The 24,105-nt window shown below is 57.9% G+C and overlaps 11 protein-coding genes across 11 annotated transcripts in view; 5 read left to right on the top strand and 6 right to left on the bottom strand.

Annotated features, from left to right (window-relative positions):
• Window positions 1-206: 206 nt before the first annotated feature.
• Window positions 207-2,132, bottom strand: P884DRAFT_92318 (cation efflux family-domain-containing protein). The gene is made up of 2 exons (XM_069446177.1): window positions 1,496-2,132; window positions 207-1,426 (listed from the first exon to the last, which is right to left on the bottom strand). The coding sequence occupies exons 1-2, from the start codon at window positions 2,035-2,037 to the stop codon at window positions 334-336; spliced, it is 1,635 nt and encodes a 544-aa protein (XP_069293619.1). The 5' UTR covers window positions 2,038-2,132; the 3' UTR covers window positions 207-333.
• A 715-nt stretch (window positions 2,133-2,847) lies between these two features.
• P884DRAFT_251998 (glycosyltransferase family 33 protein) lies at window positions 2,848-4,441 on the top strand (the record flags this gene model as incomplete). The annotated part of the gene is made up of 2 exons (XM_069440713.1): window positions 2,848-3,188; window positions 3,264-4,441. Exons 1-2 carry the CDS (start codon window positions 2,954-2,956, stop codon window positions 4,439-4,441), a joined length of 1,413 nt encoding a protein of 470 aa, XP_069293618.1. The 5' UTR covers window positions 2,848-2,953.
• Window positions 4,442-4,720: 279 nt separating this feature from the next.
• On the bottom strand, window positions 4,721-5,725 carry P884DRAFT_251994 (ubiquitin-conjugating enzyme/RWD-like protein). The gene is made up of 2 exons (XM_069440712.1): window positions 5,259-5,725; window positions 4,721-5,146 (listed from the first exon to the last, which is right to left on the bottom strand). Exons 1-2 carry the CDS (start codon window positions 5,431-5,433, stop codon window positions 4,782-4,784), a joined length of 540 nt encoding a protein of 179 aa, XP_069293617.1. The 5' UTR covers window positions 5,434-5,725; the 3' UTR covers window positions 4,721-4,781.
• A 484-nt stretch (window positions 5,726-6,209) lies between these two features.
• Window positions 6,210-6,970, bottom strand: P884DRAFT_265041 (uncharacterized protein). The gene has a single exon (XM_069441907.1). It carries the CDS (start codon window positions 6,932-6,934, stop codon window positions 6,224-6,226), a length of 711 nt encoding a protein of 236 aa, XP_069293616.1. The 5' UTR covers window positions 6,935-6,970; the 3' UTR covers window positions 6,210-6,223.
• A 291-nt stretch (window positions 6,971-7,261) lies between these two features.
• On the top strand, window positions 7,262-8,189 carry P884DRAFT_211953 (tetrapyrrole methylase; the record flags this gene model as incomplete). The annotated part of the gene is made up of 2 exons (XM_069439121.1): window positions 7,262-7,396; window positions 7,464-8,189. 2 exons carry the CDS (start codon window positions 7,262-7,264, stop codon window positions 8,187-8,189), a joined length of 861 nt encoding a protein of 286 aa, XP_069293615.1.
• Window positions 8,190-8,358: 169 nt separating this feature from the next.
• P884DRAFT_251986 (blue light-inducible protein) lies at window positions 8,359-9,177 on the bottom strand (the record flags this gene model as incomplete). Its single annotated transcript, XM_069440711.1, has 2 exons — window positions 8,845-9,177; window positions 8,359-8,778 (listed from the first exon to the last, which is right to left on the bottom strand). Exons 1-2 carry the CDS (start codon window positions 9,037-9,039, stop codon window positions 8,359-8,361), a joined length of 615 nt encoding a protein of 204 aa, XP_069293614.1. The 5' UTR covers window positions 9,040-9,177.
• A 1,022-nt stretch (window positions 9,178-10,199) lies between these two features.
• P884DRAFT_332833 (uncharacterized protein) lies at window positions 10,200-12,457 on the top strand. The gene is made up of 2 exons (XM_069445813.1): window positions 10,200-10,593; window positions 10,679-12,457. Exons 1-2 carry the CDS (start codon window positions 10,573-10,575, stop codon window positions 12,119-12,121), a joined length of 1,464 nt encoding a protein of 487 aa, XP_069293613.1. The 5' UTR covers window positions 10,200-10,572; the 3' UTR covers window positions 12,122-12,457.
• A 2-nt stretch (window positions 12,458-12,459) lies between these two features.
• P884DRAFT_288082 (glycoside hydrolase family 92 protein) lies at window positions 12,460-15,612 on the bottom strand. The gene is made up of 5 exons (XM_069443918.1): window positions 14,386-15,612; window positions 14,182-14,332; window positions 14,046-14,111; window positions 13,500-13,972; window positions 12,460-13,423 (listed from the first exon to the last, which is right to left on the bottom strand). The coding sequence occupies exons 1-5, from the start codon at window positions 15,561-15,563 to the stop codon at window positions 12,733-12,735; spliced, it is 2,559 nt and encodes an 852-aa protein (XP_069293612.1). The 5' UTR covers window positions 15,564-15,612; the 3' UTR covers window positions 12,460-12,732.
• A 2,735-nt stretch (window positions 15,613-18,347) lies between these two features.
• Window positions 18,348-20,449, top strand: P884DRAFT_281049 (uncharacterized protein; the record flags this gene model as incomplete). Its single annotated transcript, XM_069443496.1, has 2 exons — window positions 18,348-18,437; window positions 18,497-20,449. 2 exons carry the CDS (start codon window positions 18,348-18,350, stop codon window positions 20,447-20,449), a joined length of 2,043 nt encoding a protein of 680 aa, XP_069293611.1.
• A 147-nt stretch (window positions 20,450-20,596) lies between these two features.
• Window positions 20,597-22,016, bottom strand: P884DRAFT_232456 (beta-lactamase superfamily domain-containing protein). The gene is made up of 2 exons (XM_069439855.1): window positions 21,769-22,016; window positions 20,597-21,686 (listed from the first exon to the last, which is right to left on the bottom strand). Exons 1-2 carry the CDS (start codon window positions 21,948-21,950, stop codon window positions 20,675-20,677), a joined length of 1,194 nt encoding a protein of 397 aa, XP_069293610.1. The 5' UTR covers window positions 21,951-22,016; the 3' UTR covers window positions 20,597-20,674.
• A 1,448-nt stretch (window positions 22,017-23,464) lies between these two features.
• The window catches only part of P884DRAFT_303491 (glycoside hydrolase family 30 protein), a gene marked incomplete at both ends in the record, with an annotated part of 1,860 nt that continues 1,219 nt past the window's right edge, over window positions 23,465-24,105 (top strand). Inside the window, one exon of the mRNA XM_069445035.1 lies at window positions 23,465-24,078. Coding sequence (XP_069293609.1) covers window positions 23,465-24,078 — 614 coding nt within the window. The remainder of the gene's footprint in view (window positions 24,079-24,105) is intronic.

Genomic DNA, 24,105 nt, shown 5'->3' with positions numbered 1-24,105 from the left:
GAGAGGGCGGGGGCCTCAAAACTCGATGTGTTTTTTTAACAGATTTTTCTTCCGTCTTGCGCGAGATTTGGTAGGATAGATTGCGAGGTACGTCTTTTTTTTTTTTTTAAGCCACATTATATACTTGTAGCAACCGATTCGTTGCGGGTTGATTTGGTTATGTGTTGAAGAATATTAAGCCCAAGACATGAGTTCTCCAGAAATATCTTTCAAGGCTGTAAATCCAACCCGTATGTTGTACAATAAATGCTCCAAGACGAATATCTCCTGAGGAAGCAATATCTCAAACGCACTTCCGAAGAAATAAAACATCTGCAGGGTAGATGACCTCGCTCAGAAAATACTGGTACTATGCGTCGTCCGATGCGTCTGCGACAGCGGGCTGCGCCCGACACCACACCAACAGCTCGTGTCGCCTTCCCTCTCGACCTGCAGCGTGACATCAATGTTGTGCTCCAGCAGGTAGTTCCTCACGCGATCCCGCACATCTTCCATGTCGGCGCCGCGCGCCGCGACAACATGCATGACCCCCAAGAGCTTGTTCGGGGCGCCCCCGTCCTGGCCGGCATCCCGGTCGTCGAGCCAGAACTTGGGTGCCGCGTAGCCGACGACGCCCCGCAGGCCCGTGATGCCGGAGAGCGTGTCGCGCAAGTTGTACTCGATCTCGGGAGGGATCGTGAGGAGCAGCCGTCGCGCGGACGACTTCACCAGCGGCAGGGCCGAGAGCAGGATCAGAACCGCGATGAGGAAGGAGGCCAGCGGGTCCCAGCCGGGCCACTTCCAAAAGTGGGTGAGCACGGTTGAGACGATGACCGCTGCGCTTCCGAGCGTGTCGGCGAGCACATGGAGGTAGATGCCGTACATGTTCTCGTTGTCGTGGGAATGGGAATGGGAAGGGGAATGGGAATGGGAATGTGCCGGTCCACCGCGCGGGTGGCCGTGCTTCTCGTCGTGCCCGTTGCTGTGGAGGTGGTCGTGGTCGTGGCGGCTGTGGGAATGGCCGTTGCAAGCATGAGAATGACCATGCCCGTGGTGATGGGTATGGCCATGACCATGGCCATGGTGATGATGCCCAAATGCCATCATACCCACCAGATTGACCAGCAACCCGGCCGTGCTGACGACAAACAGCTCCCCGAGCCTCTTCGTCTCCCTGCCCTCGTATATCCGCTCGCACGCCTCCGTCATGATTTCCACACTGATTAAGATTAGGAAGACGCCATTGCCGAAACCGCTCAGCGTCTCGATCTTCCCAAAACCGTACGGGAATCTGTCACTCGGAGGCCACTTGCTGGCCACCGCGGCAAACAGCCCGACCGCCAGGGCCACGCAATCAAAAAACATGTGCACGCTGTCGCTCAGAAGACCGAGCGAGTCCGTCACGTATCCGTAAAACGCCTGCACCGCCATAAATGCAAAGTTTAAGCTACGGAGAGATCCCGGTCAGTCGGAGGATATCCTCGTCGCCTTTCGGAAAAAAAAGTCTCTCACGCACCTCATGAAATAGAATATCCTCCGGGAATCCTCGATCGACACGACCGCATGCAACAATGGCCACCTCGGGGTGTACCGGAGCAGAAGCGCCGTGAACTTGGACCGTGGACCCGAATGATCATGGGCGTGGTGGCTCGAATGGGAGTGCGACCTCGGCCGCGCCCCGACGGGAGGCTCGTACACGCCGGCGGCGTCGAAGCTGGCCGCTGACGGCGACACCAACGCCTTGCCCCCGGGAGTCGATTCGATTTTCCACTGACCGCCACTCGGCCCCGTTGGCGGAGGGATGCTGATGGGCATGGGCACGTTCGAGTTCGTTCGGAACTGGGAGGGGTTGTCGCCGCCGCCGCCATGATGGTGACTCCGGCCATGGGAATGGGTGCCGCTTGGTCGAGTCTCTCTACGGCTCCGCGAGGGGCTCAGCGAGGTCAGGGACGTAGTGTGGGAGTGGCCATTCGAGGAGTGTGAGTGTGAAAGGTTGTTGTCTGAACCATGATGATGTTGATGGAGCGCTGAGGCCGGCAGGGCATAGGACGATGCCATCGTGCCGGGTTGCGAGGCGATTATGCCGATTTGACGTGGCGGGCGAGATCAGATATCCTATCTAGCAACCAAGCGCAGGGCTAAGGAGCGTCGGCGCTCCTTGAGTCACCTATGATTTGGCATCGGGCGGCGTGTGGAAGGCGGGCAGAGGCGGCGGTGAAGCGAACTGGTCGCCCGACGTTCGATGCGGCTCACTTTGCGTTCCCGGTCGGCTGGATATCCTGCATCAATAAGGCGCAGCTTGTCTGTCAGCAGCGACGGTTCGTTGGGCGCCACAGCAAACGCGGGGAGAAGACGCTTTAATAGTACTACTTACTGGGACAGCCGAGAGCCGAAGCAGCTCTTCCACTGTTTGGTATCGACCGCGATTTGGAGGAAGGAACGGCACAGTCGTTTCAGGTTGTCGGCTGCTGAAGTTAAGGCATCGAGATTGTGTAGTGCAGGGATGCCAACTTCGTCGCCGCGGGCCCACGGTCCTGATGTTTGTGTGGTCCCTCCTCTTTACACTATCCGTACGGATACTCTTGTCGGGTTAACCCTCCTTGTCGCGCTCCTCGTCCGCCGCCTTTCCGCTTCCTGGCCCCTGAAAGCCGAGAAACTGGAGGTAAATTCGGGCCCCTGATTGGCTGCATGCACGAGATCTGCCAAGACCTCATCACCCCGGAATCAGTGCCCACCAAGCATTTATTTGTATGCAACCCGATAATTAAGCCGCGTTAATATGGAGAAATTGTGAGGCAAGCTGGCATCTTTGAATCAAGCCTCGCGGCCGTACGACGAGATCGACGAGGCTCTGCAGGTGAAAGAAAGGATTTCGAGCAGAGGTTGAGGTCCGGCGACTGTTATTGAATTTGACAAAAAGTTAGGCATTCCTGGGGGCCCATTATATGCCTCCCGTGGCTGCCCATTGGCAAGCATGATCGCCCTGTTGCTGTACCTGCTGCTTATCTGCATCTCCAACTTAGCAATTCTTGCTGCGTACTACTTCCTCACCCTGACCAAGTACGACGGACCCCCGGCCGGCTCACCAAACGAACCTGTCTCGGTCCACGTTCTTGTCCTCGGTGATGTCGGGCGCAGTCCGCGCATGACCTACCATGCCTTGAGCATAGCAAAACATGGAGGAAGGGTGAACTTGGTCGGATACCTCGGTGCGTCTGCCGTTAGATGGACCGAGAGTGTTCCCGAGTTTGGATTGGATAAGCTAATGAATGCACGCAACACAGAAACCCCTCCTCATCCCGACATTGCCAACAGCCCCGGGATCACCATCACCCCCATCCCCACGCCGCCTAGCAGGCCGGCATCCATCCCCTTCCTTCTGTTCGCCCCGTGGAAGGTTCTGCATCAGGTCTACCACCTCACCCGCCTCCTCGCCCGCGTTCTCCCGCCGGCGCAATGGATCCTCGTTCAGAACCCACCGAGCATCCCGACTCTCGCCATTGCCGGTCTGGTCTGCTACTTGCGCAATAGCAAGCTCATAATCGACTGGCACAACTACGGCTGGACCATTCTTGCCGGTACGCGGGGGCGCAGTCACCCTTTCGTGGCCCTCTCCAAGCTCTACGAATGCTACTCTGGCCGCCTCGGCCACCTCCATCTGACAGTGACGCACGCCATGGCCGCCCAGCTGCGCAGGCCCCCTTACTCGCTCCCGCAGCGCATCCTAGCCGTGCACGACCGGCCGGCCGCCATCTTCCGGCCCCTCGCCTCCCCCTCCGCCCGGAAAGAGATCCTCCACAGGGTCCTCAAGGACTTCCCGGAACGAGCCCTCATCCCAGCCATCCTCTCCGGCGCCACCCGCCTCGTCGTGAGCAGCACCAGCTGGACGCCCGACGAGGACTTCTCCCTCCTGCTCGACGCCCTCGTCCGATACGCATCGGCTGCCGACACCACCACCACGACGACGACGACTAACGACGGGACGCGCACCCCGCTCCTGGCCATCATCACCGGCAAGGGCCCGCAACGGGACCTGTACGTGCGCCGGGTCGCCGAGCTGACGGCGGCCGGCCGCCTGCCCAACGTGCGCGTCGCCACGGCCTTCCTGCCCTTTGCCGACTACGCGGCCCTGCTGGCCTGCGCCGACCTGGGCATCTGCCTGCACAAGAGCAGCTCGGGCGTCGACCTGCCCATGAAGGTGGTGGACATGTTCGGCGCCGGCCTGCCCGTGGCCGCCTACCGCGGCTACGAGAGCTTCGGGGAGCTGGTCAAGGAGGGCGAGAACGGAGCCGGCTTCGAGACGGCCGAGGAGCTGGCGGGCATTCTGGGGCGGTTGTTGGGAGATGGTGGTGGGAAGGCGGAGCTGGAGCGGCTGAGGAGAGGGGCTGTCAAGGAGGGGAGTAGAAGGTGGGACGAGGAGTGGGATTCCACGGTTGGGAAGGTCATGGGGTTCGTGTCTTAGATTGTATTTCGCTTGTTAATAATTCGCTCCTCTTTGTTTTTATAGAAACCGAGGTTCCCATGTTTCCTACTCTTTCGCCCTTCAACATGTCGCCATCCTCTTGGATCCCAACCAGCTCTGCTCCCCCATCCCCCCTTCCCCTCCCTCCCCCCCCCCTCTTTTCTCTCAACGATATGTCGTCGGAGACTCCCGCTTTCTGGACTGTTCCCATGTGGCCAATTTACCGTTCGAAATCCCCCCCTAGTTCGCACTCTGTTCCAATCCCCGCCTCCCCCCTTCCCCTCTTCTCCCCCATCTCCCTTCTACCGCCTTCTTTCCAACGAAACCCGCCAAGATGCGCTTAATCCTCCCCCAAGCTCTCCCTCACACACTTCCGGCACTGTCTCCTGAATTCTTTGCTCTTTCCCTCCCGCTCCTCACGCAGCAGCCTTGCCGCCTCGACATTGGCGGGGCTCTCGTCGTTCGGGTCCTCAAACAGGCTGATGACGCTCAGGAGGATCGTCTCGGGCGTCTGCACGGGGCTCCAGCGCTCGCTCGCCGACTCGTAGCCGTACTTGTCCTCTTCGGGGGGGTGCAGAATGCTGATGCAGAGCTCGCCGCTCGGGTAGATGTTCGGGTGGAAGGGAATCGGCGCCTGGAAGACCATCTTAGGGGGCATGAGCGGGTAGGTCGGAGGGAAGATGAGATGCGCGCGGAAGTTGCCTCCTTTATAAAGGAAGGGTGCCGGAATCGTTAGCTCCCACATCTGCACAGTGCCAGAGGTCGAAGGAGAAAGAGAAAAGGGAGGGGAGGGGGTTTGCGGGGCTAAGGTGCTTACCGCCATAATACTTGCAATCGTCGCTGATCATCAACATGACTTCCCACTCAAAGATGTTGTTGTCGTTCACCAAGCCGCACGAGATGCCCGGGAGGTCCTTGGCGGATTGCATCTGCTTCAACTGCCGCTTCAGCAGAGACGCAGCGGCAGCTGAGCTTGTCGATGTGCTGGACATGTTCGCTCGCGGTCAAGCAAAACCTTTTTCTTTTCCCGCCTCGGGGAAGGTCTCTTAAGGATGTGCAGGGCGTGGCGTGAGGCGCAAAAACTGAACTCGTAGCGGAGTCGACAGGAGAGATCGCGAGGGAAGCGGAAATACAAAGCGACCCACGTCCGGTGTCTTGGTATAGGATATCGAGGATTTTCTGCTGGGCTAGGAAAATTGTGTGCTTCGGAGCGATTCTGAAGAGGAGTGAGAGCGAAAGACGGTTCAATCCGCTGGATGCGACGAGCGGCCAGAGCGGGGCGCCCAAAGCGGCAGCGGCGGGGCAGCGCGTGGCTCCCGGCGTACGAATGTTCGGGAGGTGGGCCCGGGTTCAAGTAGTGTACGGATACACACTGCCCGCTGCGTGTTCCGAGAGCAACAAGGCACGGGAGTACGTACTGTACGCTGCAGAGTGCTCTTCGAGTCTCCAACTCCTGGGCCCTTAGGGGGGGAGAAACGGGAGACGGCAGGCCGAAAATCTCTTCCAGGATCTGTCAAAAGCTTGGATGAAGTTTCAAGATGATTTCCAATTGTATGCATGTACGTACTGTAAACGAGATCCAAGTGCTCTACAGATTTTTCTCAAAACTTTTGTCAAAACTTAGATCGACTGCCCTGTAAGAAAACACCAAGCCCGGAAACTCCAAACGCCACCCATTGCTGGTATCTTTCGTAAACTTTACCGCACAGACGGTATCTCATGTCCGCAAGTAAGCCAACATCATTACCTGAAACCCCCCCCCCCCCCGCGTAACAATGTGTCTCACTTCTTCGCCGTGGTGCCGAACCCAGTAAACCCCATGGCCGCCATCATATCGTCCTCGTCGTGCTCGCCCTCGATCCGGACGTCATCGCCGTACTCGGTCTTGATCTTCATCGCGGCCTCCCTTTCCTGCCTCTTGCGCTCCTCGGCCTCCTTCCGCTTCCGCCTCCTCTCCTCCCTCTCTCTCGCCTCCTCCTCCTTGCGCACCTCCAGCCTCTGGGCGAGCGAGACGACCTCCTCCCGCTTGCGCTGCTGCTCCCGCTCCCAGAGCGCCTCGATGCGCGCGCGCACCTCCTCGGCCGTGGCCTTGCGCACCTCGCCCGTCGCGCCAATGTTGCGCTGGTGCTGCATGCTGTTGGTGTGCTCGACCCACTGCAGGTTGTCCTTGAACGTCAGGTCGCACGCCTCGCAGTAGAAGCCGGCGCCGCGCCCGCGCTTGCCGACGCCCGCCCCGGCCGGCACTAGCGTCGTCGTCCCGACCAGCTTGCTGAAGTCCTGCGTCGCGCTGCGCGCCGTCGTGAGAGTCTCCGTGCCGTCCATCGGCTTGTAGTACTTCTTGCCCGCCATCTTGGCCTCCCACCGCGCCTTGCGCTCCTCCTTCTCCGCCGCTTCGCGCTCTTTGGCCTTGGCCGCATACTCTTCTAGGTCGTACTTTTTGCGAAAATCCGTGTCGCCGGCCGGCTGGCCGTATGCGGAGCCCTTGCCGGACATGGTGGGCAGATTGTATGTGGTGAGAGGCTCGGGCGGTGGTTTGTTACTGGGTGAGAGCGCTTTGCAATTTCCCTTGGCTCGATGCTTGTTGACGGCAAGGCATTTTGATAACGATAAGCTTGCGGACCCATGCAAGCTCTCGGTACGTACTCCGTAATCCGTAAAGTATTTTTGGCGGGGCAAGTTTGGCGGGGCAGTTCTGGCGGGGTCTGTAAATCTGGTGGCAGAGGTTTGCAGGCCCGCGCCTTGTTGCAGCACACACCCAACAAAAACTTTTTGCAGGTTCCCTTTACCCTTCCAGTACGGTACAGTGCTCACGAGAACAAAATGCTGTATCTTGTTGGTCTCGGGCTCTCTGACGAGACAGACATTACTGTCAAAGGACTCGAGATCGTGAGGAAGGCGTCTCGCGTGTACCTCGAGGCCTACACCAGCATCCTGCTCGTGGACCAATCCGTCCTTGTACGTCGCCGTTGTTGTATCAGCAACCGCCCCGTTTCCGAACTCGGTTGACCCTGGAACGCAGTAGGAATCCTACTATGGCCGCCCTATTGTAGTTGCCGACCGTGAGATGGTCGAGTCCAACAGCGATGAGATTCTGCGTGATGCCCAGAACGTCGACGTAGCCTTCCTGGTGGTTGGCGACCCCTTCGGCGCGACAACCCACACGGACATGGTGCTTCGCGCCCGTGAGCTCGGCATTCCCGTGCGGACGGTTCCCAACGCGTCCATCATGTCAGGGATTGGCGCGGCGGGGCTGCAGCTCTACAACTTTGGCCAGACGGTCAGCATGGTCTTCTTCACCGACAACTGGCGCCCGGCCAGCTTCTACGACCGCATCAAGGAGAACAGGGACATTGGCCTGCACACCCTCATCCTACTCGACATCAAGGTCAAGGAGCCCAACTTAGAGAACTTGGCACGGGGTAGGAAGATCTACGAGCCACCGCGCTTCATGACCGTTGGCACCTGCGCGCGGCAGATGCTCGAGATCGAAGAGGAGAAGGGTCTGAAGGCCTATGGGCCCGAGAGTCTGGCCATCGGTGCTGCTCGGGTGGGCGGCAAGACGGAGAAGTTCGTCGCCGGCACGCTCGCGGAGCTCTGCGACGCCGACGATCTGCTTGGGCCCCCGCTGCACAGCATGGTGCTGCTGGGGAGGCGGACACACGAACTGGAGCACGAGTACGTCCGGGAATTCGCCATCAACAAGGAAAACTGGGACAGGATATGGAAAGCCGAGTATCGAGGCAAATAGTGGGTTGCTAATTGATCATATCATATGAAGCCCCCCCTTGATACAACAAGAGAACAATTACCCCAATTTCCCATTGCCACCCAAGCCGGCCCTCCACACTAGTCCATCTGTCGCCTTCGGACTTTTGTTTGCAATTTCAATTACGCCTCAACATCGCGATTAGTCCTCTCTAATGGGACGCTCTCCACTGTTGGACCTCTTCCTCACTAATCTCGCGCAACTTGTTCACGGCCGCCGGCTTGCCGGTAACCACCCCCTGTGCGACCTTGGCCATCTGTCCAAGGATGGTCTTGTGGGAAATGGCGTAATGGGCCGTTAGCATCTTGACCCGGATGATCCCAAGCCGGGGATCGTTCTCTCCGCCGTCGTGAACGCCGTCGCCCAGGTCCCCGAGCCAGGCCTTGAGGTGTTGACTATAGTGTTTCTTGACGAAGGACCGATCCGTGATGACGCTGGCCGTGCCGCTTACCGAGGCCCACTCGCCCGAGCTGGTTAAGAAGCTGATGTTGACGTGTGAATCGCTAGCCAAGTCGTCCGTCTTGCCAGACTCGGTATTCGTGTGGAAGAGGAGGTCAATTCCGCCAGTTTCCTAAGGGGGCACGGGTCAGGGGCTGTTGCTATCCCGTCCAGCATCCAGTCGGGGGAATTCACGTACTTGGGCTGCCAATGACATGCACCTGGATACGAGGTTCCCGGAGCGGGCATCGCGCGTAGTCATCATTCCAAACTTGCAATGTGCCATGAAGTGGCTAAGGTCTTGAATCTTTTGCTCTACTGAGGCACCCGTGTCCAGGTTAGCCTCCTTGTAGGGGTCCATGTGCTTCGACGGATCGGAGTACTGCTGAGCCATCTTGGATCTTTATCGATACTCTGCCGCTTAGTCGAGTTGAGCAGTGTGTCTGGGGTATAATGTGGCGGTGACCTGACTGGAACAACACCGGGTCTTTACGAGAGTTTTTCGACAACACTTATATTCGTTGCCTTCGCACTTGTGGAGTAGCATTGCTTTGGCATGATGTAAACGAGGGCGCTGCAATCATGCCATCATCTGATCGAAGGCCACGCTTTACTTTCGCGGGTCAGCCGTCACAAGGCCCCGTCTTAGAGCTGCTTGAGGCCAGACCGGAGACTGAACGGGCGGCATACCATTACTGACGTCAGTACGCGGCGTGGAATAGATAGTGTGGCGATCTCTAGCCATAGCTCCCTGATCGTTGCGTATGATCCAGTGTTTAAGCGATCAGTGCCCATCGGGAAAGGGTATGATAAATTAGTCGCCGTATCTGGGTCAACCTATCCGTTAGGCGACTTAAAAAGTAAGTTTTGGGCTGGAAGCAATCACGTCCAAGCTGTAAAGGTACAGGTGTAAGGTACTTAGCAAGTACCGCACAAACATGCCTACTGCCTATTTCAGTAAAGTACCTCTGTAAGTTCGTTGGACCTAAACGAACCACAGCAGCCTGGCTTCCAATCGCGGTCAGGGTGGTTTGCGCTCTGGTCTCCTTCAAAACCCGGTACTCTCTATCAACTCCGGGCCTACAATTTTGCTTCTTACTCCTCCGTCTCCTTGTTTTTGAAGGTGCCGCCGTTTTTCCTTCAGGCTTCTTCAAGGGTCTCTCAGAGCCCCACATATCCACGAACGCAAGTACTGTATGTTATTGCGTACTAACGATTTGGAGCTAACAGCAGCAACAGGCCTTATGCTGTGGCCCGATAAGACCAAGTACCCCGTGCCTCGCACCTGACTTGTCTGTCCCATAAAAAAACCTCTGCCGCCATCTGTGCCCCGTACCTTTTCCACAAACCAACCGTGCTTCCGGCCTGCTGCTCTTACCCTGTTTGAGACCCTTGGAAGTTAGAACACGGTCCATGAAATGCGTGGCCACAGGGAAGAAGCTCAGGTCCACTGTTGCTCCTTTCACAGAGTGTAACTTCCTCAAAGGAGCTCCTGCGCCGCCTACGGCAAACGATCCGCCCGGTCACGCCCACTTGGCTGCGTTATTGGGTCTCTCCTTCCATAGTGCATCCCTATGAGCGATGCGGCAGTCGCACTTGGTTTATCGCCCAAGCCTCTGATCGCCTCCATCTTTTCCCCCCCCGCCTCTCTCCAAACGTTTTGCAGCAGTCGAAGAATTAGAAGCAGCCGCTCTTTCTCGTTGGTTTCGCAGCTCCTCTGTCCTGCAGGTCAACGAACAGCAAGCGTGTCAACGTCCTACACACGGCTTCCTCCCACCATCGCGACCTTGTTGGGTGTCAGTCAGGCTTCGAGTCAAGCGCTTGTGCAGCATTCCACATAACCCAATACGCAGACCCCGGAACCTGCTGAACAGGAACCCATCTTCTTTTCTCTTGTGACTTTTTGGATCATCACCATTGGTAAAAGATGAGCTGGGACCCGGACGATGTGAGCCAAACCTCCAACTCTACAGTATCTCTAGCCAGATGCTCTTCTCCTAATCTGGCATAATCTTGTACTGATGGCTTTTCAGAGCATCCTGCCGAGCGAAGAGCGCGATCAGGAGGAACAGGCGAAGGCGTGGTATCACGAGCCCACACGAGCGCTCAATCGGGAGCTCGTGTCAGAGAACATGCGCCTCAAGAGGCTCCTGCGAGAGAATGGAATCTCTTGGGACCCTCGGCTGACGCTTGACCCGGATGACCGGACCAGAGGCACCTGGTCGTCCTCCAAGCGGCCGCGAACTCGCAGCTCCAGAGGTCCACCGTCGTTTTCACACGAGAACCGACACCTGCCGGTGCTACCTGTGGAGATTCAACTATACATTCTGGAGTACGCTATGACTAGCAAGTTTCCCATCATCGATCCTCTGTCAAAACTGAACAAAGAGACCTTGGTTGCCGAAGAGAAGGCACGTGGCAACCAAATAGCCATTGGTTTTCTGGCGACCTGCAAAGCATACTACGTTGAAGGTACTCGCTTTCTCTGGAGCAACAACACGTTCGTCTTCACGAGCCATGCGACCCTACGCAACTTTGCCTCCGTGAGCCTTGAGCACCGTCGGGGCATCAAGCATGTCACCTTCCGCATCATCGCCCGCTATTATGACGACGAAGAGCGCAAGCATCTCGCCCCGTATCCTTCTGCGAACGATACGTTCTTCAAGACCATCAACCTGAGGACAGCTACCCGAATCAGAGAAGACACACTCGCCCGTAAGGGGTTCCGGAGCTACGCATGGAACCAGGTTGTCGACTTTCTAGATGCAATGCGGCCTCCCTTTGACCCCGATCACCCCAAGGGACAGCCACGTCCTCGCCTCCTTCCCGGGTTAGAGTCTCTCAGGATGGACTTCGTGAACTTTCCGGATAGCTTCCTCTCCCCTGGTTCGGGAAACTTTCTCCATGGCCTGGCATCGCACGATCTAGGTTGCTCTCTCAACGAGTTACAGCTTACCGGACTTCCGGCCTGCGACTTTGGAGAAGAGCTAGTCGCGGAGCTATCGGGCATGGTCAAGGACGATGGGCTACTCCTGAGATCGGATGCAACTTTCGTGTACTCTGGGAATCAGCTCCGCCCAATGGCACAGCGAGCGAGAAGATGGATGCCTGAGTGGGTGCCCAAGGTCGTTCGATCATGGAGGGCGCTCGCAGATGAGTACGCACGCAGCAAGGGCAAAACAGCCAGCACTGAGGCGCTCCATCCCCACCATCGCCATAGCCACATTCATCACAGGATGCCGCCGGCCCCAAAGGAGGAGGGTCACCCAAACTCTCTTTGGAAGGCACGTCGAACTATATTCAAACGGATCCCAATTGAGCAGGACGAGGACTATCGGATTTGGGCCGAGTTTGACCGGCTCACCGGCCTTCCGATCGAACCCGACGAATATGATTCAGAAGAGGACGAATACGACGTGTCCGATCTTGTCTGCCCCCATTGCGACGTTATGCACTCGCCTTTTGGGGATCATTGAAGGATCAATACCACGACAGGTGAACGGATCTGGCGGAGTTGATGGTTCAGCGATGAGATGACATAAGTTTTATCATCAACAGTGCTGTCCGCCATGGCAAGGAAGGCATCATTTTCGATGCAAGGGGTCTCCGTGTTAGCTGTAACTTGGCCATTCGACATTGTCTTCGGCTTAGGCATCAGCTTTACAATCTTCCTGGTGGCTTTAGGCTTCGGCTTTTGGGGGTTTGTTTGAAGGCGCATTAAGATATCTGTGAGTGTAATGAATGGGCAAAGGTGTCATCAGGGAGTGTAAAAGAGCTAGGAAGGCGTATTGGGTTGAGATTTAAAAAGTTAGATACCCACACGGCCTCTATTGTTCGTTGCTATTGAAACAAGCGGCTGCTTCGATAGCATCATGCTAGGCCACCTTAGCTAAATGAGTTGGTCTATGCTTTCGACCACCGTTTCCCTTGGCACTTGGAGGCTACGAAAGACGCTGCCACACTATTCAACCAGCCAAACACCGGGGATTGCGGCTGTTTCTTGTGTGAAGCCGGCCATGGCCACTCTCGGATGTGATTTCGCACGAACTGTAAAGCCGTATACTTCCCCGCCCTCCCGTTAGAAGTTCTACATGCCCAAACTCTCCCCGAGGCTTCCAAACTGCCCCTTGAAAGCCGCCGTCTTTCTCCAGAGATCCGGGGCTGCCGTTCTCCGGAGTGACCCACTCCTCTTAGTAAACCCTTCATATGCGCCCAGACTCGGGGGTAGGTCCTCGATCTTGGTGCCCCAGGCGCTCTCGTTCCGCCCCAACGTAAGTACAAGCTCCTTGCCCTCGGTAAAGAAGCTGTGGTCGACCCAGTTCTTGGTGTACGGCTTGCCGTCAAGCGTGGCGCTCTGGATGTAGATGGCCTCGTACGTGGGGTCAAAGTTGACGTTCCTGATGCGCGCGGTCTTGTGGGTGAGCGGGTGCGTGATGTTGACGCTCTCGAAGAAGGGCGGCGTGATCAGGTAGACGTTCTGACCCGGGTTGGGGAACAGGCCCATCATGGAAAAGGCCACGAAGGATCCCATTGCGCCGCTGTCGTCATTCCCGGGCAGGCCGCCCGGGGTAGGGGAGAAGAAGGCAGGAATGTAAAAGTGGACTCGGCGCGCCGAGAGGGCCGGACGGCCGGCATAGTGGTACTGGAAGACGGTGAGGAAGGAAGGCTCATTGCCAATGTAAGTTATCCCGCTGTCGTGGAGGTAGTCGAGGCGGGACACAAAGGCGGCGGGCCCGCCGTAGAGGCGTATGAGGGTTGCCTGATCGTGGGGGACGAAGCTGATGAGCCGGGTTAGGCTACCGGTTCGGGATAGCAAGAATGGAAGGGCGGTTGGGAAGGGCGAGGAAGACTTACAAGCCATACTCCCAGATGCTGCTCTCAAAGGTCTCGCGGCCAGTGTTCTGGAGCGAGCAAACGCTGGCGGTGTCAAGATTGCTGCAGTTTAGCGGATCTTGGAAGCCCCAGGTCTTGTTGAGGTAGCGTGGCTGAAAAAAGCCGGTGAATCCCGTGTCGGTGCCGTTCCACCAGATCGAGGTTTGATCTTCCTTGAAGAGGTTCTGCCAGTTGCCGCTCGACTCGAGGTACTTTTCCTTCTCAGCAGACTTGCCGAGAGCCGCGGCTATCTGGGCGATGCAGTAATCGTTATATGCGTATTCCAGAGTACGCGAGATGCTTCTCGTCATGGTACCAAAGCCCTTGTAGTCGAAGTCTTGGACTGGAATGTAGCCGAGAGACTTCCAGCTGTCGAGCCCTCCCCGCCCTTCGCAGCACCAGTCGTAAGGTTCAACCTCGGCGTCTTTAACCACCGCAGCAAATCCATCGTCCCACCGCAGTATTTTTTAGCAATCTGTCGAAGGGAAAAAAAAACGAAAGAAACAAAAGAGAGAAAGAGGAACTCACGTTGATGCCCTCTCTGAGTCCCTTGACGTGAGCATCCGCTAACACAACGTCAGCGTTGGACCCGCCCTGACATTATCAGTTTTGCTTGCATCTTTGTGTAATGAAACCAGCACACGAAAAGATAGCTTCACTTTACCTGAGTGTAGCCTTTACTCAGGCTCATCCGGCAATCGGGAAGCCATCCGACATGGCGGTATGTGTCGATCAGCGAGCGAACCATCTCAGTCACGGCTGTGGGATCCGTGATGGTCAAAAGCGGAAGCTGTGATCGAAATTGGTCCCAAATGCTAGCCACAGTTCAGCAAGAGTCCACCTCCTGCGCGATAGTTGTGCGTCTGACCAGTAGAATGAGTCAAAGTACGGCTCCTTGCTGGACCACAGGGGATTCTCCCCCGTGTAGTTTTGAGGGTTGATCATGGTCCGGTAAATGCCGCTGTAGAGGTTTGTCAACAGCGAGCTGTTCACCTGTTTTGTTGATACCTTGATCGGACTCATCTTGGCCCTCCAGACATCAGTTGCGGCCTCGGAGACAGCGGTGAAGTCGAAGTCGGGAATCTCCTTCTCGGCGTGCTCGCACGCTCGCTCGGCACTGATGAAGCTGGTAGCAGTCCGTACAAGGATGGGCTCGGCGCCGGAGTTAAACCTCACAAACGCACCCCCGGGGAGGGGATAGCCATTGATGGATCTTGAAACGGTCAGGTTGTGGACCTCGGTGCTGGCCCGACTATTGACGAATATGCCGCTGTCCGCTACCTCGGCGCCCTTGAAGTCGGTGCAGAAGTGCAAGACAAACGTGCCGGCGCCAAAGCTGGGCAGGAAGCGGGCGCTGCCGGTAATGCGGCCCGTCTTAGGGTCCACGGCGACCGTAGCGTTATCCTGCCTAGAATCGGCCAGGTCTGTGAGATCCTGCAAGATGAGGGGTCGGGCTGGCTCCTCATCCGCCCCGTCGCTCGGGAAGGTAAACCTGAAGAGCGAGGCGTGATGAGTCGTCGTCATCTCGGCTCGGATGCCGCTGTTCAAGGTGATGTCAAAGGTGCCGGGCTTTGCTGAGACATTGCCATTGCGGAAGCGTCCAAAGGCAGCACGCGTCTTCTTGGGGAAGGCACATCGGTTGATGTCGCCGCCGGGGCAGCTTGTGTAGGCGAAGAGTGCAAAGTTGCCCAAGCTCGGATTCCCTCCGGTCCCGCTGTCGTGCATGGTGCTGAAGCCGGTGACGGCGGCGCCATCCATCGTGAACCCGCCCTGACGGCTGCCGCTGTCGGTATCGGCGACTGCTTTCGCAATACCGTACGGCAACGAGGCGCCGGGGAACACATTGCCGCCGTTGCTGGCTCCGATCAGCGGATCAACGTACGCGAGCGGATCAAAGGTGTTGCGGGCCAGTACTTGACCCGCCAGCGCCGACCAGCATGCGATGAGGAGTACGGGCAAAGCCATCGCGGTTAACGAGTCCCCGCGGTGCTGACAGTGGTGGCTTCCTACGGTCATTCGCCGGGGAGCGTTCGTCCGGACGTTCATGCAGGGAGCCGGGCGGTCATTATCCTATGCATAGGGTGTCTATGTGCCTATATGTATGTACAGTCCATCCCTACATATCCGGAGGTGTGTTTCCGTTGCCCTGCAGTAATTACAGGCACATGTGCTTAATCTGTAGGCAACGGCATGCCGATCTCTCGGACCCCCGAGCACTTGCCGGCATAGTTAGCACGGCACGGACGGGTGATGCAGATTCGGAAGGTGCGTGCAGACGGGATGTAGGTACCACAGGACTTAACGTTACGCTCTGTGCCCACACGGAACAATGGGACCTGAAAAGGGCTGTCTGTGTTAAGTTCCATCTTGGAGTCTTGTGGCCCTGCGCGATGTGACCAAGTCCAAGGCGACCTTCCCGTTTGCGCCATGCCATGTGCCATTACCACAGGCCCATGCATTCTTCCCAATATCAGGTCTAACACGATCCATAGCTGTCTCCGAGACATCCGGGCCATCCGGCCATCTCGGACTTATTGTGTACGGTGTACGGAATGCTATACGTCCAAGTGCATCACTCCCCAAGGCAGGTATTGGCTCCTTACTACGTAAAATCGCATCCTGCGCAACGTTCATTATGCATAAATGGTTCGTAAGATAAGACACACTAGTGCTTGCACGTGTATACATACATACAGAGTGTAGGTGCATATATGCAATGTCCAGGGGCAAGAACTGGTGATCTTGGGCTCATATGGGTGGCTGCAATGCACAGGCGCGGGTGCCGGAATGCATCTCAGGGCGGCGTATCTGCAAGACGAGATGGATCTCGCTACAACCCATTAGCGCCTTATAGGTAGTAGTGTACAAGGTTGTAATAGACCACGGGACTATCCAGACGTGACCGATTTGCAGACGGCGAATTTGATGGTTTCACCCTACGCAAAGTTCTGAACGCAGCGCAGACTGCAGTAACCAACTGTGTAATTCGTAGTGGAGGCTTGTTACAAGGATCCCTAGTTGGAGCCTGGCGATCCCCAGATCCACTCACAAGCCAAGCCCTCGCTGATCTACCGCTGCGTTGCTCTTGCTCCACCCCTCCATCATCCACAACGGTTCCCGGCGCGCTGTTCTTGAACCATCAACGAAGAAGGCCTTGGGCACATGAGGTTCCAGATTTGTGGATTGCAAGTACGGCTCGAAAGAAAAGTCCCGAACTTGTGATTAACTGGATGTGTACTGTGTAGACTCTTCACACCACAGAAAACAGTCGGCGACCCGCTCTCCCGCAGCAAACGACGTTTAGAAACCCGTTCAAGGGCGAGATTCTGCCGCGGCGAAATCGGCGATACCGAAGAGCTACCAGAGTACCGGCGAGGTAGAATTACACGGAATGGCCTTCAGAAAAAAATAATGACAAGATCAGCGGTTCTAACGGCGCCGCACTCATATCTCGACTCCATCAGCACCTCAAGCAGCCCGGCACAGAGCCTAACGTCGAGCAAGATGATGTTCAAAATCGCGGAATGCGGACTACTGAGAAGTGACGTTCAGGGAATGTGGGCTGACGGCGATGCTTCAAACAATGAGCCGTGTACCAGTTTGGTGGTTTGAAGTCTACCTGCTGGAACCCGTCGCCGGTGCCCGTCGGTGACGACTACGACTACGTTCGTTAGACCTTGAAAGAGCAGCATCCACGACGAGCCATTCGCTCTGCACAGTATATCCTATTATAGTATGCGGCAGTTGAGGTTTCTGGTTGCCGCCAGCCTTCCTTTTCTCTCAGGGTTCTGCTAACCCACCAAGTCATCCCGTCCAGTCAAAGCAAGCCATGTCGTCCACCCTGTTTGTCCGGCGCCGACAGCCATCTGCGACACGGATGGGAAGCTCCCCGCTTGCAGGGTCCGGCCACGGCTTGCTTGTTTGCAATGGGGCCAGATACGCCAACAGAGTGGGCTGCTCTGGAAATCTCTGCGAAGGAAAAACTGTCCGCCGCAAGCACCGCACATGGTTGCGATGACGAAATCAGCTCCATGGGACGGGGCCCAACACGGGCTCGGGCGCCATGTCCCTGCACACCTCCACTCGTTCTTCTGATCTCGCCACTGGCCTCAGTTTGATGAGGTGCGCGAACGGTTAGACTCGGCCACGAGTCATTGCCGTCTTGGGCCCCACGGTTGATAATTCCGCTCTATGTTAAAGAGCAGGATCGTCTCTCTCGATACACAACACACCGTCATCCAGCATCTCTGGCTCGTCAGGAATCGAGGCAAGCTGCTCCTACTAAATGGCTACCACGCCTTGCTTGCTCCTTGTCATTCGGCGTAGCTATCTGGTCTGCTCAAACCTCTGTCCTTGGAAGACAGCTTCACCATGACATCATACATCATGATGCCCGCAAGGTCGTATACGGACGACTCGCTGCCCACCATCAAGGACGACCTCAGCATACCCGGAAGCAACGGGTCCAGTCCGGTGCTTGTGATGCCAAATGCGTACGACCGGCAATCGAGCAACCCGATCACGACGGCCTTGTCGCCGCCGCCGCAGGGCTTCAAACATTCTAAGCCCCGGCGGCCGCAGTCTCACCTTCGACTGAGAAGCGAGTCGGGTCCGGCGCTGCATTCGAACCAAGCAGGCTCTCGCCAGTACACGCACTACAATCCGGACAGCCCAGCAGACAGTCGACCGTCCCCTGCGAGGACCTCAAGTCATGACGGGACCAGCAGTGTGGAGGACTCCCACTCGAGCCGCAGACTAGGCCCAGAGCTTAGAGGCTTTTCCGTCAACGGCAGAGTCCTCCCGGACTTCTTCGAGCCTGCAGTTATCAAGATGGCCTTCTCTGACGAGGCGACGGTGCGGAAGCTCCGTACGTTCGCTGAAGCGAGGCACAGCGGGTCGGATGTCGAGTTCCTGTTGAAGGTCGGTTCACGAATCCCATTGCAGCAAGACCTGATCCCGCATACTAATCCGCCCCCAAGGTAGATGAATACTACCGTGCCCTTAGAGATCTCATTTCTTCGATGAGTTACATCTCAGCAAACTTCACGGGCTTGACGGCAACAACTCCACTTGAACTCTCGTCTGAGGTGGCCGCCACCCTGAAGTCCGACACCAAGTACTGCGTGAGGTCGGCGCTACCAGCCCTTGAGAAGCTGTATCAAGAAGCCAAGCTCGCGGCCGAGGAGCGGTTGTCTCACACCCTTTATCCCGAGTTTGTCAAGTACCAGCTGGCTCGGCCCTTGACCACATCATTACTGGCAAACCGTTCCCCGACTGGAGAGATGGAGACTCTTTATCCGGGGCTTGGGGATGCCTTTTGCCTCACAGACCCGCTTCGTCCCAATAATCCAATCATATTCGCGTCTGATGGGTTGCTCACCATGGCGGGTTATCACCGGAGGCAGCTCGTCGGGGAGAATTGCCGGCTCTTTCAGGGAATTGCTACCGACCCCGAGGCGGCGGGCCGGCTCGGCGAGGCGGTAGAGTCGGGGAGGGAAGCCACCGAGCTGGTCTTAAATTACCGGCTCGACGGTACTCCCTACTGGAATCTCTTGTATATTTGTCCGTTGATGAGAAACGGAAGCGTGCGCTATTTCCTCGGCGCTCAAGTTTGTGTCTCAGAGAACATGGGATCCGACAAAAAGGACATCTTGGGCGTCCTGAACTTTGGCCAGCCCTCGGACGAACCAGCCGATCCGGTCAGCGAATGGCCCACCTCAATATCTTGGCCGGCACGGCGGAGCTCTGAGGCCTTTGAACCGAATCAGGAAGACGACAAGCAGAGCGACAAACCAATCTCCCGTCGACAGCGCTTCTTCCGTCGCTTCTATCGCAAAACGCCTCCGTCCCGTGCTTACTCCCACTCCCGACACAGCACGGCCTCGGATCAGGCACCAGAAAATGACAGTCCTCAGCCCGCCTCCTCCTCCCCGCGCTTGTACCCATCCCCGGCCAGCCAGCGGGCGGAAAGCTCCCACGCCCACCACTATCACCAAGTTGCCCAACCTCTAGACGAACACAGCAGTCCTTACTCGCGCTTCCTCGTCATGCGCTACCCACAAGAAACCCGCACTCGTTCCACCAGGCGGCAGCACGCATGGCCGGACCGTAACAGCGCCAGACACCAGACGGACCCTGCCGCCGCCGCCGTCCCGGACCACCTCCCCATATCTTTCTGCTCCAGCCACGCCCTTCCGCTCCTCGGCATCCGGCCGCAGCTGGCAGCGCGGACAACCCACGAGCCGACCGCGTCGCTCCTCGACCGCGACGTCTTCTCTGTCCTGTCGTCGCACCTCCGCTCGCCGACGGCCCGCAACCGCGCGTTCAAGGCGAATGTGCTTGCGCAGTTGGCGCGCGGCGAGAGTGTGACGGCCGAGCTGATGGTTCCCTTTGTCGCTCCTGCTCCCGCTCCCGCTGCCGCTCCCGCCCCCTTCATCACCACCTCCGCAGTCGAGCGCTCCTCGTCCTCTTCGTCTGCCTCTTACTCCGCGGGGGCCGCCTCTGCGGGGGGAGGAATCGGGGCGGCAGCAACAGCAGGAGCAGGAGCAGCAGCAGCAGCAGCAGCAGCAGCAGCAGCAGGAGGAGGAGGAGGAGGAGGAACCAGAAGAGTGGGCAAGTCGGGGAAGGGCGTCAAGACGACCGTGGCTGGTAACGGTGCCAGCTATTCGTCTGCGAACCCTGCTGTGCCTCCGCCGGCATCGCCGCAGCATGCCGACGTGCCGTCTTCTCCTTCGGAAAGCCGGCCGCGGCTGAGCGGAACGCTGGACCGGGGCGCCGAGTTCCTCAGCCAGGTCCTCTTTTCCGGGGGCGGCGGCAAGACCACGACGGCGCTGAGGCGGGTGGTGAGCCGCTGGGTTCCGTTGAAGGACGGGGACGGACGGATTGGGTGGGTTGTGCTCGTGCTGGTCCCGGCTGATGGCGGGGGGTTGTGAAGAAGAAAGTATATGATGGATGGATGGATGGATGAATGAATGAATGAATGAATGAATGAATGAATGAATGTTTTGATGGTTGGATGTGGTCATCAGACATGAATGGATGATGAGCTGCTCTTGCTCTACTACAATATTCGGGAGGCACTTGCATGGGATATCAATCCATTCAGAATATTACGCAGCTGGTCATGTAGAAGGTTTTGTAGAAGTTTGCTTATTACCTCAAAACTCTCTCGCCTCCCCAATCGCGCAGACATCAAAGACACCCGTCTCGGGAATGCCGCTCGCCTCGAGTGCCTGCTTCAGCAGCTTCGGCGGCTCTTCGACATCTTCTATCGTCAGGGCCCAGGTGCCCCAGTGGATGCCCATGGCGCGCTTGCAGCGGGTCTCCTTGAAGATCTCGACGGCGTCGTAAGGGTTGGCGTGCATCCAGCTCCACATCCAGCGCGGCTTGTAGGCGCCGATGGGGATCAGGCCGAGGTCGAAGGGCCCGCGCAGGGCGCCGATCTGGGCGAACTGGGGGCAGCGCGGCAGCGAGTCGTACTCGGGCCCGTAGTCGTCCACGCCGACGGGCACCTTGGGCACCCGCCGGTAGCCCGTGTCGCCGCCGAACCAGACGGACTTGCCGCCCGACCTGACGGCCCACGACGCCCACAGGGTGTGGTTCTGGTCTCTGTGCGAGCGTCCGGAGGCGTGCTGGCAGGGAAGGCAGGTGATGCGGGCCGAGATGGTCTCGGGGTCGGTCTTGTCCGGGTCCAAGTCCTGGACGTGGGCGTCCTGCCTCGTCAGGACGAGGTCGGCATCCTGCCACCAGTCCATCTCGGTCACGTTGTCGATGCCGCTGTCGCGGAACCACCGTTCCAGGCCGAGGCCGACGAAGAAGTGCGCGCTGGGGTTCCGGCGGGCGAGCTCCCGGACGCTGGTGTGCGAGAGGTGGTCGTAATGGGAATGGCTGATGACCACGGCGTCGACGGGGGGGAGGTCGGAGAGGGAGCACGGCGGCGGCGTGTACCGCTTGGGCCCGAGCCACTGCACCGGCGCGCAGCGGTCCTCGAAGACCGGGTCGAACAAGACGCGCAGCCCGCTGGGGAACTCGACCAAGTAGCAGGCATGTCCGAGCCAGGTAGCGCGCAGGTTGGATAATCCAGCCCGCCTCTCCCTGAAGTCGGGCTTGACGGCCGGGATGTTGACGTTGGACGTGTCGGGGGTGGACCACTCGCCCGTGATCATGGACCTGCGAGGGAAGGTCAGCACAGCACGGAATGCAGCCCCAACCAAGGATGCGAAACATCGCCCCCCCCCTCCATTTTCCGTACCAGAAAATCCTGGCGACCACGAGAATCACAGATCGAGGCGGATCACCGGCCGACGGATGGGGGTTGCGGAACTTGATGAACTTCCCGTCGGAGCCCTTTACGTGATGCGTAGCCTGGCGGGCCTCATCGGGGACGTCGGCGGCCAGGTCCAGCTTGGAGACTGCACTTGAGTATACAGCCATGGATGCGGCGGCGGCGGCGGCGGCGGTGGTGGTGGCGGCAGCAGCAGCAGCAGCAGTGGAGACAGGTAGGGCGGATGCGTGCAGAACGGTTCCGGTCGGCGGTTTCGGTCGCGATGCGAATAAGCGGCGGAGTCTTGCAGCAAGCCGTTCCATGTTCCATTGCAGGACTGGCGGGCTCAGTCCTGTTTTAGGCTTATCATGTTCTTATTTGCGTTTTTTTTTTTCCCTGCTCTTTTCTCCAAGAATTCTCTTACGATTTCAGAATCGGCATTTCGGTTGTGCCGAGCATCGAGGCCACGCCATCTTTTGACATGCGTTCGGTGCCTTCGTGGGCAAGACCGGATCTAACGAAGCAGAAAAGACTCCGCTAACTCCGGCTGCAGGGCCCGTTGTCGACGGGAACGCGCCGAGACCCAGCTGCTCCATCAGTCCCTGGGTTCGCCGTCTGCGCGCCTGGGCCACGCACACTTTTCGAAGCAACTGCAAGTCCCACCGGCCGAAAGGTCCCGCTGTCCCGCTAACCCGCTAACCCATCTTTTTTGGAGCATGATTCGGGTTGGGGTTGGGGTTCACCTTTCCGTTCCTCCAAGCTTGGCTCTGAGCTTCACGCCTTCCCGCAACTGGCCTGACCAACTGTTGACTTCTACCGCCCGTGGTTTCCTGTTATGCACAGCCACGCAGCCCAGGTGAAGTTAACTCTTAGCATCCTCGCGGGGCTTGAACTGGAGGGTGTCGCATCACCACACCATCCCCGTCAGGTCATCGACCGTCGTACCACACGCGTATCCCGGACAGTGTTTCGATACGACTCGAAGGGCGCAATTTGGGGTTCCGAGGGGCGGATAAAGGGAGAACCAAACCCATCAGCTTCTGTGACAAAAAAAGAAGATGAAAAAGTGGAAGGACAGGAAGAAAAGAGAAACTGGTCCCAGAGTGCCACCGCAGGTTCTGGCGTCTGATAGGTGCAAAAATAAGGACGGCTTCCAATCTGCAGACAATAATATATCCGGGTTGCACCGCCGGCATTCTCACAAACAGCCTCGTCGACGAAGCCCGGATGCCAAAACGCCCATGGCAATATGCCGTTCCACTCATGGGGCGCCCCTTCGGACATTTAACCGTGCCCGCTACCCATCCGCCGGGCCAGACCGTGGGGTAGCCTGCATTACTGGCAACTCTTTCAATAAGCGCAACCTCCGACTCAGACTAAGAGGACCACTGTTTTAGTGCCGGGCCACGCCCACTTGCACCTCAATCCAAAGTATAACACCTTACCGCATATGCAGGAGAGGAGGGATGGATTCGGAAACATCGAGATCTTGGCGAACTGGTTGTCTTGTGCAATAATACTATATCTCGGGTCTTCAACCTGCTGGGCTCCTCATTGTGCTGTTGTTTGTGTTTGTCCGCAACAAGCATTCCCCAGAGCACCGACCCGTGAAAGGAGTGATTGGCACTCGGCAAGTCCCTTTTCTTTGCGGAGCGAGCTTCATCCGACAGCCAACCACCCCCCAATGTATTCTCTGCTCGTTGCCCTCCTCTGCGCCGGCACTGCCGTCGACGCCGCGGCCCCCGGGTCTGCACTCCATCGCGGCCGACAGGCCCGTGGGAGCCACCATGCAGCCCAGGCTCTCCAGCAGCGACAGGCCGGAACAACTCTCACCGTCGACCTGTCCACGACGTACCAGAGGATCGACGGGTTCGGTACCTCGGAGGCCTTCCAGCGCGCGGTGCAGATGAGCAGGCTGCCCGAGGAAGGACAGCGGCGCGCCCTCGACGTCCTGTTTAGCACCACCAACGGCGCCGGGCTCTCCATCCTTCGCAACGGCATCGGGTCCTCACCCGATATGAGCTCCGACCACATGGTCTCGATCGCGCCCAAGACCCCCGGCTCGCCCAACAACCCGCTGATCTACTCCTGGGACGGCTCCGACAACAAGCAGCTGTGGGTGTCGCAAGAAGCCGTGCACACCTACGGCGTCAGGACCATCTACGCCGACGCCTGGAGCGCCCCGGGATACATGAAGACCAACGGCAACGACGCCAACGGCGGCACCCTGTGCGGCCTCAGCGGTGCCCAGTGCGCGAGCGGCGACTGGAGGCAGGCATATGCCGACTACCTCACCAAGTGAGTAGGACCTCCACGTTCTCCAAC

The sequence above is a fragment of the Thermothelomyces heterothallicus genome, assembly GCF_042370625.1.
Source record: "Thermothelomyces heterothallicus CBS 202.75 unplaced genomic scaffold P884_scaffold_39, whole genome shotgun sequence".
Taxonomy (NCBI): domain Eukaryota; kingdom Fungi; phylum Ascomycota; class Sordariomycetes; order Sordariales; family Chaetomiaceae; genus Thermothelomyces; species Thermothelomyces heterothallicus.
Note: the sequence above shows the minus strand (reverse complement) of the source record. Positions and strands in the feature narration are given on the sequence as shown.